The sequence below is a fragment of the Abramis brama genome (assembly GCF_963993115.1).
Source record: "Abramis brama genome assembly, chromosome: 10".
Taxonomy (NCBI): domain Eukaryota; kingdom Metazoa; phylum Chordata; class Actinopteri; order Cypriniformes; family Leuciscidae; genus Abramis; species Abramis brama.
In genome coordinates, this window is record NC_139972.1 from 20858532 (window position 1) to 20876808 (window position 18277).

The 18277-nt window shown below is 37.5% G+C and overlaps 1 protein-coding gene across 9 annotated transcripts in view; it reads right to left on the reverse strand.

The window, feature by feature from the left end:
• Window positions 1-11743: 11743 nt before the first annotated feature.
• The window catches only part of pitpnm3 (PITPNM family member 3), an 89233-nt gene continuing 82699 nt past the window's right edge, over window positions 11744-18277 (reverse strand). For 2 of the 9 annotated variants that reach the window (XR_014607891.1, XR_014607892.1), the window contains exons 14-20: window positions 18065-18181; window positions 16594-16742; window positions 16211-16360; window positions 15687-15870; window positions 14292-14420; window positions 13809-14197; window positions 12425-12563 (exon numbers count right to left, since the gene is read on the reverse strand). Coding sequence is in view for 2 of the 9 variants with exons in the window: in XM_084125749.1 (XP_083981875.1) it covers window positions 13877-14197; window positions 14292-14420; window positions 15687-15870; window positions 16211-16360; window positions 16594-16742; window positions 18065-18181 (1050 nt within the window). In the remaining 7 variants the exon portion in view is untranslated. Of the gene's footprint in view, window positions 12564-12907; window positions 13068-13463; window positions 14198-14291; window positions 14421-15686; window positions 15871-16210; window positions 16361-16593; window positions 16743-18064; window positions 18182-18277 lie in introns of those variants that run through there. The other 7 variants (XM_084125749.1, XM_084125750.1, XR_014607888.1 and 4 more) reach the window with 6 other exon arrangements.

The window sequence follows — 18277 nt, forward strand, 5'->3', positions numbered from 1 at the left end:
TATTCACTCCACATAGACATCACGATATCACCAATAAATTGCTTTAGAGAGCAGTGAGGGTGACAGCAAATGATAGGGCTAATGAAATTCTGCCAATTATGTTGAGTCTTCGCAACTGTTATTTAGTTTGCTGGTAGTCTAAATCAATACGGTTTGATTTCCACACAGATGCATCAATTTCATTGTCGTACAGTGTGTGACTTGTGTGTCAGGTGCTTGTTTATTCCTGTTCCTCACCAGAAGTAGGCTCTCAAAATACTCTCAGCCCACTTTTGGCTATTTCTGTCAGGTATAATGTATTGTCCTCTGCGTTTAGCTTTGGCAGTTTGGAATGAAAATAACCCAAATGTGAAGAGCCTTTCACCTCCTGTGCTTTCTGTATCAGCCGGTTGCAGGTAGGAAAATAACAGCATCATTTATCCTGCTCAAACTCTATGACACACTTGTAGCTATAAAGAGTTGGCGAATGTGACTTTTATGCACTTTACCATTATAATTCAGCAAGGTTTTGTTTAAGTTTATGCAGCAGTTGGCAGTGAGCTTCAGTTTACTTTTGTTTTGTTGTTTGTTTATTTTGTTATTAAAGTTATGCTTACCAGTTCCTGCCTCCTTCCCCGAGTCATGAACTTTGTTATATATGTATATATGTATATATATATACATACACATATACACACATACACATACACACAATATTAATTAATTAACAATAATTAACAATAATTAGTTTTGTCCAAACTTCGTTTTTTCAGACTTCAAGTATTTTACTTATACTTATTTACACACACACTCACACACACACTCTCTCACACACACACACACACACACACACACACACACACACACACACACACACACACACACACACACACACACACACACTTACATTTTCCTTAAATCATCCTATCAACCCATTTTGACCCAGGTTTTGAAAACCTTCGGTCAAGAAGAACCTGAAAGGAAGAAAGATAAGGACAGTATAAAAAACCTGCACACTTCGAATTAAGCATTAGCAAATTAATATGACCTTTTTTACTATAATACTTTGGAGAAAGATATCCATTAGAAATTCTGTTCATTTCAAATCCTGTCTGGTTGGTACATGACCTGAATGCTGCCATCTTTGCTCAGGCACCATTCTGGAGATATTTTTAGCAAGTATATATGTCAGACAAAATAAACTCATCACCATTCCTATATAAAAAAAACACACAAAAAAACAATGCATGCCACACACACTCAAATAGTTTAATTTCGAGCCAATCATCTAATAATTGTTGTTGTTGTTGAAAAAAGTGTTGGTGTGCCATGAAGCCAAATACACAGCACAGCTTGAGCATATGCTGTTACCCAAATAGAATAGAGAGGGAGAAAGAAATAAGCAGCTAGACATCATGTTTTCAAATCTTACATTGACAAAATCAAACAAGCACATAAACATATACTAAAAAAAAAGAAGAAGAAGAAAAAAAAACCCTCATTAACTCAGCTGAACACAACTAAATGAGCTTCCTGGAGAAGGAACAAATGGCACACTCTAAAAACTGCTGGGTTAAAAAATAACCCAACCTTAACCACACCGCTGGGTCACTATTGGACTGTACAGAACACGCACTGGGTTGGTTTGACCCAAGTGCTGGGTTTTACCATTTAACCCATATTTCTGGGTCATTCATTTGACCCAACCAGTGGGTGAAATTAACCCTCTTGCTGGGTTAAGTCTTACTCATGTGCTGGGTTATTTCTTGTCTCATTGCCTTAATAATTAGTAACAAATATTTGTTATATTACGAATGTAAAATAATTATTATCTCTGTAATACAATACAACCAGGAGGCCACTGTATATGTGATTTCAATCTCATTTAATTTTTTTAAAATTTTATACATTTCTTTAATACTTTTCTTTATTGAATACAAATGTTAATCAATGTCAAAGGTCTGACATGTCCCCCTCGTCTCATTCCTGAGGCACAGAATGTGCAGCAATTCACCAGTCATCTCATTTTGTAAATATTCAACCATGTTTGTCCTCACCTGTTGATTACACAAGTCAAGTCATCTTTATTTTTATAGCGCTTTTTACAATACAGATTGTATCAAAGCAGCTTCACAGTGATACTGTAAAATGAAAATAATACAACAAAGTTTGTTTCTAGAAGAAAATTGCATCATCGTCCACCTTAAGGCAAATCAATAATATTTTTGAATATTAAATGTCCCCAACTAAGCAAGCCAAAAGCCAAGGCAACAGTGGCAAGGAACCAAAACTCCATCAGTGACAGAACGGAGAAAAAAACCTTGGGAGAACCCAGTCTCAGTTGTTGAGTTCTCCTCTGGCCATCGAGCGAACAGTGTATAATTATGATTCAGGCAGCATTACAGGTCAGAGGTCAGATTGAATAAGAACATTCAGAATATTTATCCAGTTCCATCTGGTTGGAAGTCGGAGTCATCACACCGGTATGGAGACGAGTTTGTTGAGGATCAGTCGTGTCGATGAAGCCTTCACAGGGCTGATGAGGCTGGCACTTCAGGGATGCGTCATGGATGGGTCCAGGCGCAGGTCCACCTTCTGATCTGGATACGGCCCGGATCCGGCTGACTTCAGTAAACCTCAGAATGAACAGAAAGACAAACATTAGCATAGATGTCATTCTTCTTATTAAATAATGAGTACATCAGGTGTTATAGGAAAGTGTCCCCGGTTCCAGCTGACCTATGCAGCCTAATAATCATTTAACTGATTTGAATAATGTATAATGTTCTATATGAATGCCAGGTAAAAGAGATGCGTTTTAGTCTAGATTTAAACTGACAGAGTGCTTCCCAGACAATCACTTAGAGCAGGGTTCACCAATCTCGGTCCTGGAGGGCCGCTGTCCTGCAGAGTTTAGCTCCAACCCCAATTAAACACACCAGAACCAGCTAATCAAGGTCTCACTAGGCATACTAGAAACTTTCAAACAGGTGTGTTGGAGCTGGTTGGAGCTAAACTCTGCAGGACAGCGGCCCTCCAGGACCGCGATTGGTGAACCCTGACTTAGAAAGCTGCAATAAAACTGACATGCAAGTTAAGCTTCTTTGTGGAAGTATCAATTTATTATTGAATATGCAATAAAAATATTGCAAACATTACCAAATGACTAAATGTGAAAAACAAACAAAATGTGTATTCAGTATTTGCAAACTGAATTATAGTAATAGTAATAAAAGAGTAATTTGGACAAATATTATCAACATTAAGGCATTAAAATAAAACATTACTTTATTAAAAGTAAAATATTACTGTAATGTTGATGGTGTCTTTAACATTAAAACTCACAAACCCACAAAGCTGCTCGTTAATCTCCTGACTGGCAGCGCTGATGATCGCCTCGTTTAGATGTTTCACACAATAAAATGAAAGATAGGGTAGGCTATCATGTAAGTTTAAATTTTTTAAGTTTTAAATATTGACGATCATTCGTTCAACTAAACGGGTATAATTTTCTTCTCAAAACTGGCGCCTGTCCATTTATTTCTCCTTTCCTCAGTCGCTGTTTAAAGATTGCAAGTCATACATTTACTAAAAAAAACTAGGCTAGGCTATATCAAGCTCTTGAAAGCCTTTTTTGGCACAAACGATGGTTCGAGACATTACAGAAGACACACGCAGACTGTGCTGGAACTTACCTCAGTCACTTCTTCTGACGAGTATTTCTAAAACTAACGTTAACGTTACGCCAGCAGACTTTTCACTCACAACTCACTAGCCTACATTAGAGACTCATTTCCCGCTGATTTTACGTGCGAGCCCTGTGAGGGATAGTGCGTGTGTATGGATTTCATACAAAACGCTTTTAATGTTATTTAATGTTAGTTAATGTTTCACAGAATAAATACGTTACCTCTCACACTTCCATGTCAAAGACTGTATGTTGAACAATGAAATTAGCTTGCTGCTACCACCACAACTTATTAAAAATATAGGTAAACATCATATTAACTTACCATAAAACAATGCCTGCTCCGAGTGACGTGCTCCTCGAGTCAGAAGTGAAGAATCCAGAAAGTTCCGCAAAGAATGAAAAAAGTAACCAGTTGCTGGGTCAAAATAACCCAACCAGCGGTTTATTTGTGAATGACCCCCTTACAACTCATTTGACCCAGCATGAGCAACCCAATAATGTGTTTACAGTAGCCTACCCCAAACAACCCAACTTTTTGACCCAGCACAATCAACCCAACAATTTGTTTACAGAAACAACCCATCATTTTTTTGCAGTATTGCAAGAAATAACCTGATGACGACCGGGTTACCTTTTCACAGATAATTGGGGTGCTTCTCAATATCCCTCCTCGTCTCCTCTCCTCTGTCTCCATCCTATGACCCGGAAACCGATTGAGCTCAGCCATCTTGAAGGACATCTCAATTCTCTAATTGCACCGCGAGGAGTAGAGGATCGAGGAGTTAGGCTTCCTGAGGAGTCATGAGCGAGGATACACAGGTGTATCCTATGCGGAAGAGTTTTATCGACTTAAACGTGACGCACGTCTAAATTCTCCTCCCTTCACATCGGTCACAATAATTTTAATTTATACTTTACCTTTGCAGTTTATATAAACCACACATCTCACATATTTCAACAGGGTATCTTGCTTTATTATTATTTATTATGAATTTCTTAAATAAACAAACTTCAACAACATAAGGGCAGATCCTTTGAGCGCTGCTGATGACGCGATGAAGTGACGCTTGAGTGATCAAGTATTCCAATGTATAAAAAAAAGTTACATTCGATTCCTCCATCCTCGCGTCTTTTCCTTGCAGCCTTCCCTCGCATCCTACAGGGCGGAGCTGAGACGCGAGGAAAGGAAGCGAGGAAAGGAAACGAGGATGCACAAACAAGAAATGAGAAGCACCCTTGGTTTCAGTGACGTAAAAACAGCCACTTTGCTTTGTGGTTAACACTGCAATATATTGATCGTTACGCAATCAAAAAGTCTAGTACATAGTGCACATCCTCCCTCGGGAATGAAAGCGGTAACAGTGATTGAGGCTGTCCGGTACATGCTAACCCTCAATGTCAGGCTGGAGGATGGTTACGCTCTGAGCCAGGACATCAGGGTGGTCACGTGTCTTGCTAAACCCCCTGAGGCTTTCAACTGTGGAACAAAACCCTCAATAGAACTTTTTTCATCTGCGTCTTTCTTCTCCAAATTGACTTTTTATACACTAGACCAAAAGCAGGAGCAGGTCAAACTGCTTTCTCAGAGCCTTAATGAGAAAGAAAAAAAACTTAGAAGTTACCAGATCAGATTATTATCCTCCTCCTCAAACATCAAATTTCATGATTTGTTTTCCTCTCAAGTTATGAAAGTATATATACCAGATGTGCTAAAAATCCAAGATCGTATAGTTTGTAAATCTCAAAATAAATCTCCTTTTATCATTTCCAGGCATCAATAGTTGGAATAGATGATGTAATAGTTATTTTTCTGGATGGGGTAAATATCGAATTATGGGCTATCTCAGGAAGCACGACTGAATCATCTGAATGATTCAGCACAATGATTTCAGCATCTAATAGAATAGGTTACACACAGTGCTTAATTCGGCGACTCAAAACGGGGGTTGGAGGTAACGGAACAAAAAAAAAAAAAAAATGACACTGCCTACGTAGCTTCTCTGCAGGGGTGGCGCCAGAGAATTTTTAACGCATGTGTTGAGGGGGTGCTAGATCATTGACGGGGGGAGCTGCGCAAAACTTGGCCACTAAATATTTAATATTCAGTTATGTTAATGATCACAATTAAAGTTTTATTTTTATTAAATTGAACAAGCACAACATTCAGCATTCAATCAAATATTCTAAAATATGTAGGCTATTATTAATAATAATGTTATTTCAACACAATATCTCGTTATTTCGACATAATATGTGTGCGTGTAACAAGCAAAATGTGCATTTGTAAATCCGGTGACGCGTGTAGATTTTTATTAGTAGGCTACGCGTGTATTAAGTGTTTTCTCTGACAGTGTGGACTCGCTGCAAAGATGAAGTTGACGATCGCCATCTCCGTGTGAACGCGCCTATAGAGAGAAATGCACATAAATAGGCCTAATGGATTACATAATCAGAGAGTAGTCTTTTTCTTTTTTCATTTTGAATTATTTAGTTTAAAGACATTTAAAGCTTTGTGTATTTGATGTATTTTTCATGTCTGTGTGAGGCATACACTGAGTTTCGTTAAGTTAGGATGAGATGCGCTCCAGTTCACGTGCAATGCAAGTGACCGCGCGGGTGCCTCCATGATTGTCTGTTATATCTGTCTTCTTATTCATTAAATCCAGGCAATTGGTTGATGAAAAATTGATTAAAATTAAGATACAATTTATACAAAATGAAATTCACTTTAAAGAAAGGCTTTCTACAAAACAACTTGATGAAGTGGTCAAAATCATGTCTGACCCACTCCATGTCTCATATTGCGCATCATATCTTACTCGGTCGTGCTGTTCACTTTTCATAAATCAACATAAATGGAAAAATAAAATAAAAAATAACATTATAATATTTTAACAAATATGAAACTATTTTAATGGCTACAACAATAGTAGGCCTACATACTCTCTATTTGTACAAATTGCACATTCATTTAATTCTGAATTTTGCACACACAAGTTGAAAGGCATTTGTTCAAATTGTGCGTGCATTTATTAATCATTATGATACTAAAATCATAAAGTAGGCTATGCTATGTAGGCTAAAAAAAATCAGATGAGCCCAGAATATGAACGCAATTACACGTTAAGCATTTTCCTCCCATAGAAAACCATTATAAGAACGCTTAATATGTGGCTTAATGCAGATTAGAATGTCCGCTTATTTTGTCGAAATAACGAGATATTATGTCGATACTAGGCTACTGCTGTGTCCACCGTGGTCTCCTTCTTGATCAGCGGAAACGATTTTTGCTTGTTTGGGATCTGACTGGCCAGCGTATTTGAAAAAGTTAAGCAAACTTTTCTGTCTTTTTGACATTTTTCCCCTGAGTGAAACGATCGAGGCTAACAGCAATCTCAACTAGTACAACAAGCGCGCAAGTCATGTGTCACAAACATTGAACACTACACAAACAGTAATTTATTTATTTTTTCATTTAGGCAATTCATTTTAGTGACACAGGAGGTGCCGGATCCAATAAAAAAGGTTCCGGATCCAATGTCGGAGGTGACGGAACATGTTCCGGCTCAAATTAAGCCCTGGTTACACACTACAGTAAGGCTGAATATCATCTAAAACCCACAAAAGACAGGGAATTCAAGTTAAATGTTGATGCTTAGGTTGAAGGCAGAGTCCATTGTGGTGTCTGTGGACAAAAAGAGAAAATGTGTTCTAGCCTACAATACCATGAATCCCATGAATTAAAATCCTAAACTATTTTCTGCTATTTCACAACCGTTAAGACAGTAATGATGATTCTGGACATATCAACAGTGCCTTTAACAGGAGCTTGCTTGATACACTGCTGGATGCTACACGACTTTCCCATGAACAACAGTGAGTTGGAAACTAGTCCCCGGGGGATCATGGGCTTGACCCTGCAGCTGAAGAATGTTCTGTAGCAGGATATGAATTCTGACAGACTAGCCGCTGCATGTAATAGTGTGTGCAAGAGAACGCTAGTGTGTATTTATGGTTATTTTGCAGAAGGTTTTTGCTTGTCAGGTCAAAATAAGTCCTGTACTTTAACCAGAATTGTCCAGGAAGTCATTTGATACTAAACTGCAGTCTCAGAAAGTTTCCAAAGCTCCAGATCATCAAATCTGCACCACTACTGTAGTGGAACTACTGGTCTTAGGGGCCCTCTTGAATGGTATCATATCTATGTGTTTGATTGGCTTCCATTAAAAGGATGGAGAGAAAAAAAAAGAAACTAACTAAATTATGTTGCCGTGCTGGGACCAATCTTCATAATGACTTGTGGCAATGTGTCATTATTCATTTTTAAAGCTACCAAGTTAAATCTACTACAGTATTATATCAGATTGAAATAGGCTCGGTCTCTACTTTGTGAGGTTTCAAATACGGTCCCTGCCTTTGAAAAACGTTTGTGGCATTTCTATGAAAGAAATAGAGTTCGCATCAGATCAAATGAAATTTCAAAGTGTTCAAATTTGTATTCATCTATCTTTTAAACAACCACAGGTCAGGATGGGACATTTTCTAATCAAAGCAACCCAATGACAGCTAAATATAAACATGATTTTGCAGAGAAGATGATTAATAGTAACGCTCATTTTGGTGATAAAACAAGTGATTATCTGCAATATTTGCAAAGAGGAATTACCACGCGAGTATGATAAAGATGCATTCAATCAAAAATGTGCAACAATGCTGGCACGTCGAGAACAATAGATTAAAGAGGGCCCATCAATAATCCCAGCGATAAATTCACACAAATTGAACCTGCCGACCTCTCCAACACATTTCTGGAGCATTAATCTGCTAAAGTGTGTGAATTGTGATAAAAGGACTATTTCCATTGCATGCAAAAGAATGAGCGGAATACATTCATTAAAGGGATAGATCACCCAAAAATGAAAATTCTGTCATTAATTACTCACACTCATGTCATTCCAAACCCGCAAGATCATGTTCGGAAGACAAATGAAGATCTTTTTGATGAAATCTGAGAGCTTTCTGTCCTTCCATTGACATCTACGCAACTGAAACTTTGACGCTTCAAAAAGTTCATAAAGAGATCGTAAAATGAATCCATATGAATTGAACGGTTTAGTCCAAATTTAAACAGAAATCATAAATAGAAGCTCAACCGAACCTGCTTGATGCACGGGAAGCTCAAGCGTGCTGTCTAACAGACGAGAATGAACCTCATTGGTTCTTGTAGAAGCTCAAACATGCTGTCTAACAGACGAGAATGAACCTCATTGGTTCTTGTAGAAGCTCAAACGTGCTGCGCAACACGAGAATGAACCTCATTGGTTCTTGCTGAAGCTCAAACGTGCTGCGTAACACGAGAATGAACCTCATTGGTTCTTGCTGAAGCTCAAACGTGCTGCATAACACGAGAATGAACCTCATTGGTTAACAGTAATAGCCATTAGCCACTGAGAATATTTGTGCACCTGCTGACTTTAAAAGACCTGCAACAATATCCTGAAAACTGTCCCTTGAGATGGAAAGAAAAAGTTAATTTCACTAGAAACCTGTTGTCTGCACATTTGTCACTTTCAAGAATATAAGTTATTTAAGCTTGGTTCAAACTACTCAGAGTGGCGGACACAATTGAGTGCTGAAGACAAAACTGACTGGTTTGTTTTGGTTCAAAATCACTCACTCTTTTACTCAGGGATAATTTACACCAGCGCAAAAACGATTTGCATACATATTAAAGAATAGGTCAGTCCATCTAAAGCGTTGTGACTATTGACAGAGTAATTAGTATAACACTGAGCTGCTTCCTGTATGTGTGTGTGTGAATTGATAGAGCTATACTCAGAAAAAGTCACAACCTGAGACGTCTTCACAGTACTGACAGAGCCAAAGTTTAAATGGATATATCGAGAAGGTTTTACAATGGTTTATTGAGTTAGTATACAGCTCGGTATTGGCCAAACAGAAACACATCCACTGAAATAGACTGACTGGACCAAATACCACAATAATACATGTTGTCAAGAGACCTTTTATGGGAGGCCACTGACACAGTTGCGTATTGAATATGTCCTTTACATGTTTTTAAAATACAAATATACTTTTTCACACACCATCCAAGAATATAGATATTAGACAAATAAATATACATCTTGATAAGGCTGAAAACAAGTCCATATACAGTATATTGACAACTCAGCAATGTCGTTTCAATGATCACACACACAAAATAATTAAAAAGTCTGCCTATAAAATCTACACAAATTACAGGCTCGGTTTAAAACTTTAACTATCAGAGGATCAAAAGGCCACTAGCACAATCTCTGATTAAAAATATATACAATAAATACAAAAATATCCAAACTAACACTCACACAAGACTTGCATACACGTAATGTACATGCACACATATAGATACAGATCCACACAAACCAAAACACTCATGCCTACCCACTTTCACACAGTTTCTAAGGCAATATAAAGAATTACAGTTAAATATACAGGTAAATAAAATAATACATACTTTAGTTGTTAAATTGCAATTTTCAATAGACAGCCCCATACAAAATACCAAAAAATCAGTAATTGCAATAGGAAAAAATGTGACATTACAAGAACTACTGACTATGGACACCCTCTGGCAGAGTCATGGTGACACCAGCATTATAACGGCCTGATAGTGTCTTTTGTTCAAACACAGTAGATTATTTAAATTTTTTTTATTGTAACATCCTCAAGTATAGCATCAAATACTAATATAGTATGTTCTTCAACAAGACCATCATACTCAGTGAGATGGATTTACATGTAAACAATATCAATGTCTGTTTGCGCAAGTCGTACCAATAAAACTGATTAATGTGACAAAGACATCATGACAATCAAAGTCACGTTACGATACAAATTTAAAATAGTAATTTGGCCAGTGCACTACAAAAAATATTTTCGCAATCAGATTTTTTATTTTTGGTTTTCAGTCAAACTATATAAATATTCTTAACAAGATGCATTTGCTTAAGAAACAAAATTAAAGAAAAAATAAAATAATAATTAAGACGTATTCAGAGGATATACACACTACCGATCAAAAGTTTGGGGTCAGTAAGATATTTTAATGTTTTTGGAAGTCTCTTATGCTCACCAATGCATTTATTTGATAAAAAATACAGTAAAAACTGTAATAAAATAATAAATAAAAAAAATTAAATAACCGTTTTATAACTATTAAATATAAAAAATAAAAAAATAAAAGTAATTTATTCATGTGATGGCAAAGCTGAATTTTCAGCAGCCATTACTCATCTTGTGTCACACGATCATAATATTTTTATGGAAACAGTGATGTTTTCAGGATTCTTTAATGAAGAGAGGGAAAAAAATGCATTAATTTCTTTCAAAGATAATAATAAAAAAAAAATGTATGAACGGTAGTGTATATTCTTTAATACAATTCTTTAATTTTGTTTTAATAATTATTATAATAATTATAATTTCATAATTATTTTTCCTACCCTATTGGAATTTTTCTTTTATTTATCTATTCCCAAGACATACTGTCTAAAAAACAGAATTATTACGCTTCAAGTAAATTTATCTTGTTTTAAAGCTACACTGTGTAGGATTTTCTCCCATCTAGCGGTGAAATTGTTTATGACTACCAACTGAATATTACTTTCTAGCCCCTCCCATTCCAAGGGCGTTTTAACTCCTACGGTGGCCGTATTATTTCAAATCTGCTGGCAGTCGCGAGTAATCTCCCCCTCGCATTCGTCACGGTGCCACTGAGTGTAGAAACGCGAAAGGCGAAGCTTGAATTTCCAGGTATGTCCCTCTTTGGCTAATGTATTTTCAAGATGGAGGCGCAACATGGCTGCCGCCATTCGAGCGACTCGCTCGTATGTATTCTAAATGGCAGATTCTACGCTTACGAGAATACTTGATTAGTTGGTAGAAGTAATTACACATTAATGAGCACATATCATTTTGAAAGAACAAAGTGTTTTTTGCTAAGAATCAACTTAAATTACACAGTGTAGCTTTAAGGATGTTTAAATATTTGTACTGGAAAAAGAGACAAAATACTGATTAAGAAAATGCTTTATTGCAGTGTGAGCACTGCTGCAGTCAGCTATTGCCACGCTCACAAACATCAAACACACTGCAGTATGTTTGTCTCAGTGCCACTTATATTTACAACATGGGTAAGAGACAGGCACAGAAAAACCATCGATGGTTATAAATCTGCTCCTGCAGTGTACCAGAGAGCTGCGAGTTGTGGCGTGACCCGTCAGAGGAGTGGGCGGAGTTCAGCAGCATCGCTGTCAGACTGTGTTCTGGCTGAGTGGCTGAACAGAGATGGGGCGACAAGAGTTCAGAGCAGGTCGCCACACTGGCACAAAAGGTTAATGTACAGTTTTGCAAGTCCATCTGGCCACAAGCGGGCCGTAGACAGCCGCCCAGAGAGCAGACAAATGCCTGCAATATTAAAATAGAGGGATTATTGCAAGAGTCAGCGCTGCCACCTGTCCGAGCAGCGGGATGCTCGCCCTCCCTTTTCCTCCGTATTGCTTAGGCACGAAGAAATTTGATGTTTTCACTTATCAGATATCCTCTTTCTTCCTGACAGGTGATGAGAGGAATCCTTCAGAGGATGCTAAATAAATACAGAAGCTCCTGACGTACATCTCCAAAGCATCACAGACGGATGAAAAATGGATGAAATTGAATTTTGAAACAAGACTCCTCTGCTCCGGCTGCTGAAACAGAGCATCAGGACTCAAAGTTTGCGTGCCGTCGCGTCAGATCCATTCGGGCGGCACTTCACTGAGGAGTTTTTATCAGCTCAGGTGGGATCTGTCTTATTATATGGTGTGTAATATCTGCAGAAGTAGTAAAGATGCTGTGAGGTTGAGGGAGGAGAGAGATTGTGAATTAAGGAATGCTTCGCACAGCAGTCACGCTCCAATGAGCGCCCATATAAATATCTATTCCATTATGAAAATCATCAGAGAAAATTACAAACGGCCGTGGAAGGCATCTATCTAATCATTATTTGGAAAAAGGGAAGAGCGCTGGAGTCGGGGCATGTCTAGGCACTCTATTTGCGGATCACCGGGCCCAGCAGAGATGCCTCCCAGTTGCACATTTGCATTCAGATTTGCGCAGCGTGATGAGATGTGAGGCGGTGGGAGGCCCAGGCTGTATTAATAATCCTTCAGCCTTTTCTACAGTCCTGATTATGAATGAGGTGGAGCTGGAGGAGGGGTACCCTCTGATTTAATGTAGATGTTTGGAAGGATGTCGAGCCACTTGTACAGTCCCTAATCACTTTTTTCCAATTTGACGGGATAAAGCCGCTAAATTATTCAAGGAGAAACCCGATAACATGGGGGGTGAGGTCTTACTGGGGTTTGAATACAAAATATGGGTTATTAATTCAACGATGCTGAAATCGAATTTAGGAAAATTTTACAGCACAATTGCGATGAGATAAGAATTAGATTTGTGCTCATTTGAAATTTTTATTTAAAATATGAACATGCTCCATCTTCATTTCAAATCTATTTATAATGATTAGAGACAAAATCAAAACAGCCTAAAAGGTTGTTCGACAAAGGATACGTTTGAGTGTTTAAAAATGAGGAAAAAACTGAATGGGGCTAAATGTTTTTCATGGATTACACTTTTCTTACCAATGCATTTTTTACTCACAAATAGCTATTTCTACCATTATACAATTTTATTGTATATTCATTTGTCACTTTTTATTACCAATGAATTTACATGACTTTTCCATTTTGTGATTACAGGGTTATTCAAAAGAAAAAGCTATTTCTACCCAATAAAATGTATTTTATTTATACATTTTAATGTATACAGTATACATTTGTTTGTCATATATATATAAAAAACATGTACAGTATATGATTTCAGATTACATTTAGTTTAATAGCTTTTTTTTTTTTTAAGTTTATTTTAAATCTTTTTGTCTTATTTTAAATAATTTTAAGTGATCTTGCGGCCCCCCTTGGAAGTGTGCTGAGGCCCCCTAGTGGGTCCCAATCCCCCTGGTTGAGAGCCACTGGTCTAGAGCATGTTCACATTCAAATAGAATCGCAAAATGTGTTTTGTGTGAATGGCTTACCTAGGCTCTGTCCACCGAGAGATCATTCCCATGTGTCCTTTTTCCACCCCTGCTATGTTTCTCTTTGGTCAGGGAGTGGTGTCACCACGGTGCATGGACCCCCGTGCCCACATGGCATTGCCCGGACCCCCTCCACCCCCGTGGTCCTTGTCCGACTCGGGTTGGCTCTGTGCTCGTTCTGGCTTAGGGTTGGGTGTCATGGGCGGATCAGGCTGCTGCACCGACATCGTGCGACGAAGGTGTGTGCGCTTACACAAGAAGTCCGGTTTGGCCGAAAGACCAAATGAGCCCTTTCGAAGCACCATTCGCACTGAAGAGGTCTTCTTGGGCCGGGCTCTGTGACTGAACTGCAGGGAGGAGAGATGTACCGCGTAGCCCTCGCTCAAGAACTGTGATGGATCACAAGACATGAGAAAATATTAGAGAAAACTTGACCAGTTATGGTGGAAATTGAATGAAAGACAAGGAAGAATCAAAGTTAACCTGGCACTGATTCTGGTACTTCTTGGAGGGCCGTCCCACTATATATATCTGGTTGGGGCTGAGGTCCAGCATGCTGTAGACGGAAATGTCCTTCATGGAGCCGTAGGCACAGTTGATTTTAATGTGACACTGCCAACATGAGAAAAGGTCAAAGTGTGATAGACGGCCTGAGGATACACTACGAAAACACCTCAGTTCCTGTGTGACTACTCGTGCGTGAGACGGGGGAAGTGAGCGTGAGAGAACTAGGCCAAGAGATACAAAAAAGGAATAAAGAAAAGTGATGTTCATTCCTACTATGTGGTGTGGTATACTTTTATGTCCCCATCATATATGTCTAATATACACTGTTGTTCAAAGGTTTGGTGTCTATAACATTTTTTGCAAGAAGTCTCTTATGTTCAGTGTCACATGATCCTTCAGAAATCATTCTAATAGGCTGACTTGATGCTCAAGAAACATTTCTTACTATTTTCAATGTTAAAAAATTGCTGTACTGCCTAATATTTTTTGTAGAAACTGAGACAGATTTTTGGGGGATTTCTTTAAATGTAAAGAAGTTCAAAAGAACAGTGTTTATTTATTATAAATGTTTTTACTGTCGCTTTTGAACAATTTAATGTGTGCTTGCTAAAAAAAAAAAGTATTAATTTCTTTAAAAAAATTTTTAACTAATCCCAAACACAATTAATTGAATTGAGAGTAATTTCTGAATTTTAAATAATCTCATTGGTTTTAATGGATGTTTCCAATTCTGCCATTTTGTCAGGTGCTTTTGACATGAAAATCTGGCAATTTAATAAACAATTGAAGTGTTTCTTCATTTTTTCTTAAATTACAATATTTCAAAACAATGCATGTTTTCTGAAGGAAACTGTTTTAATTGGTAATTAATTTTTAAAAATATAGGTCCTCAACTTCATTTTCTTTCATGTTAGTCTACCAAAAACAAGTTCCTCAATGACATCATCCTCCAGCAAGTATTAGCAATGATTTTGATGAAATCTGTGATGTTTTGATGTATTAGTTGGTTATTTTTTTACTCTTATTTTTGATAAAATCACAAAATCTATATAATATGAAATTGGAAAGATGGTTAATTAAACAATAATCAAATTGACACCCTCATTTTAATACCTCACTGAGAAATGGTTCAATTCAGCTTTTTATTTACATCCTGTTTGGCTTCCTGTTCATTTTCCACAGTGTACATAATAAGACGCTATGATTTAAAGCACATTTCTGAAAGTCTAGTGTACCCATTTATAGAAACACTTACACTTACACCTACAACACAGCCATATATAGTTTCATTCATATATAGTTCAAAAAAGAACTGCAGAACAGGAATGACCAACTGTATATATGTGTGGACACGATAGCAGATAGATTTACCTCTTGCACCAGGTTCCTGAGGAAGATGGTTTTCTGGCGAAGTGGGTCGTGCACCAACCCCTCTGAAAAGAAGATCATTCCCTGGGGGAAGTTGTGTTGAGACAGCCAGGACACAACCCTCTGCTTCTGCATGTCTGGACGGCCAGTGATGTAAATGATCAGGTAGCCCAGGTCCTGCCAGTGCCTGCACGCAAAATACTATAATTTACCCTCTGCATAATCCCATGATTTGGGGAATGATTTCAGGATAGTCATAGCGCCTGGTCCTCCAACAACAGATTGCATTTGACAAAGCAGTAAATTTGCCCAAGGACAGTCTGGGAAACAACCCAAGATTGTCCGTTTGTGAATCCCAAACCCCATCTGATATCTGGTATCAGCACTTCCCTATCTGTCTATTAAATGAAATCCAATTGTGTTTCACCGGCAGGCTAGTTCTTTTCAATATTGCTATGGCATGAAATGAAAGCATCAATTCTCTCTCACACACATTTACACACAAAGCCACCTAGTGAATTTGTTACCTGACCACATCCACAGCTCCGGGCCGTACTTTAGGGTCACTGCCCATAATAGAGACGCTAGCGGCAAATGAACCGTCGATGCTAAAGACGACACACTCCATCCCCCGTGGCAACACCGTCAGGAAAGCCTCTGCGCTCGTCTGGTCACCCCTGCGAGGGAAGAGTGACATGAAGTGCGAGGAAAACAAAGATCCGACTCTTGATCAAACCCGAGATCAATTTAACAACGAGGAGTTGTTCTCCTTCAGCCCTCAGGGTGAGAGTTTTACGAGTGCCAATTGAACGCTGCTTGGTATCCTCGCAAATTATCCCCGCTGAGACAACCTTGAGATACAGCACTTTTGGATACATTACAAGTAATCTTCAGAGTCCCATTGACTTACTTGACAACCATTTTAATGGGGTAGACTCCCACGGCCAGCTTTTTGGTTTTGGGAATGGTGTAGGTCACTCTGCCACTGCTGTTGGTCACCTCGGTGTCTAAGTGCACCCAGCGACCAGACTGTGGCTGGGTCATCACGTACACATCGACCTGAGAGACAAAACAACAAAGAAAAAGACAGTGAGAAGGAGCGAATGAGAGGAAGGGAGATTATTGAGGCATTCTAGGGTTGTCACAACACCAAAATTTCAGTAGTCAAAATGTCAATTTTGATACCACTGAAAACTCTATTTTGCTATTCAAAGTACTCTTTATTTGGCAAGTTAAATATTAATATACTACACCGTTCAAAAGTTTGGGGTCATTCAGATTTCTTTTAGAAGAAATTAATACTTTTATTAAGCAAAGACGCATTCAATTTATGAAAAGTAACAGTAAAGGCATTTATATTGTTACAAAAGATCTCAAACAAATGCTGTTCTTTCAATTCATTAAATAATCCTGACCTCAAACCTTCTAATAGTAGTGTAAATATTTAGTTTATTAAGTGCAAATATTATGTTCATATTAATATTATATAATATACAGTACTGGTCAAAATTTTGGAAACATTACTATTTTTAATGTTTTTGAAAGAAGTCTCTTATGCTTATCAAGCCTGTGTTTATATTATTAAAAATAAGTGAAAAAAACACTAATATTGTGAAATATTATTACAATTTTAAATAATGGTTTACTATTTTAATATACTTTAAAATATAATTTATTTCTGTGATGCAAAGCTGAATTTTCAGCATCATTACACCAGTCTTAAGTGTCACATGATCCTTCAGAAATCATTCTAATGCGCTGATTTATTATCAATGTTGGAAACAGATTTATCAATGTGAATAAAAAGTTAAAAAAGAACAGCATTTATATAAACTGTATGTCATGCAGTATTCAAGTATTTGTCAAAAACATTAAATTGTAATTAAAAATCATTCAGAATTAAATAAATAAAGAGAAGTGGTTTTGTTTTATTTCCTTTTCAATATTGCTTTGATTAATATTTACAACATAAATACATATTCTAACAACAATATTAGATTTATTTCCAACCTCTTAAAGTATAACGATAATGTTTACATTAGAACTTCGCCAAGATGGCCAATATTTTAGATATTGGCTTTAAAATGTAAATAATGAATACTTTCCGTATTGATGCATCCCTAATTATAACTGTTTATCTACACAGCCACATATCATCATAAGGTGCAAGTGCTCTTCCAGAGAATAGAGTGAGTACTGATACTGTAAATGATACTGGTAAGGGAGCGTGATTTTATTTTAGTATCAACTTTTGAGTACTTGCTTTTGAGTACTGTTGCACTATAAAAAATAAAATCCTCAAAACCCCCCCCACTGACATTTATGCATGCAAATAGCTTTATATCTGTATATTGACAGATAGTGGACCAGTTGTCTCTCACCTTTTCACCGGTCAGGGTTACCATATCCAGAGGACCATACATAAAACGACCAACCAGGGTCTGGTGCCCGTCCTCTGTTGCAATGACATCATTGACTCTGTGGTTGGCAGTGACATTCTGCAGACAGAAAGTGGAGATATTAGGTTGTCTCTGCTTTTAAAAATGTTTTATCATTTGCCAAAATAAGAGTAAATGACACTGATAATACACCAT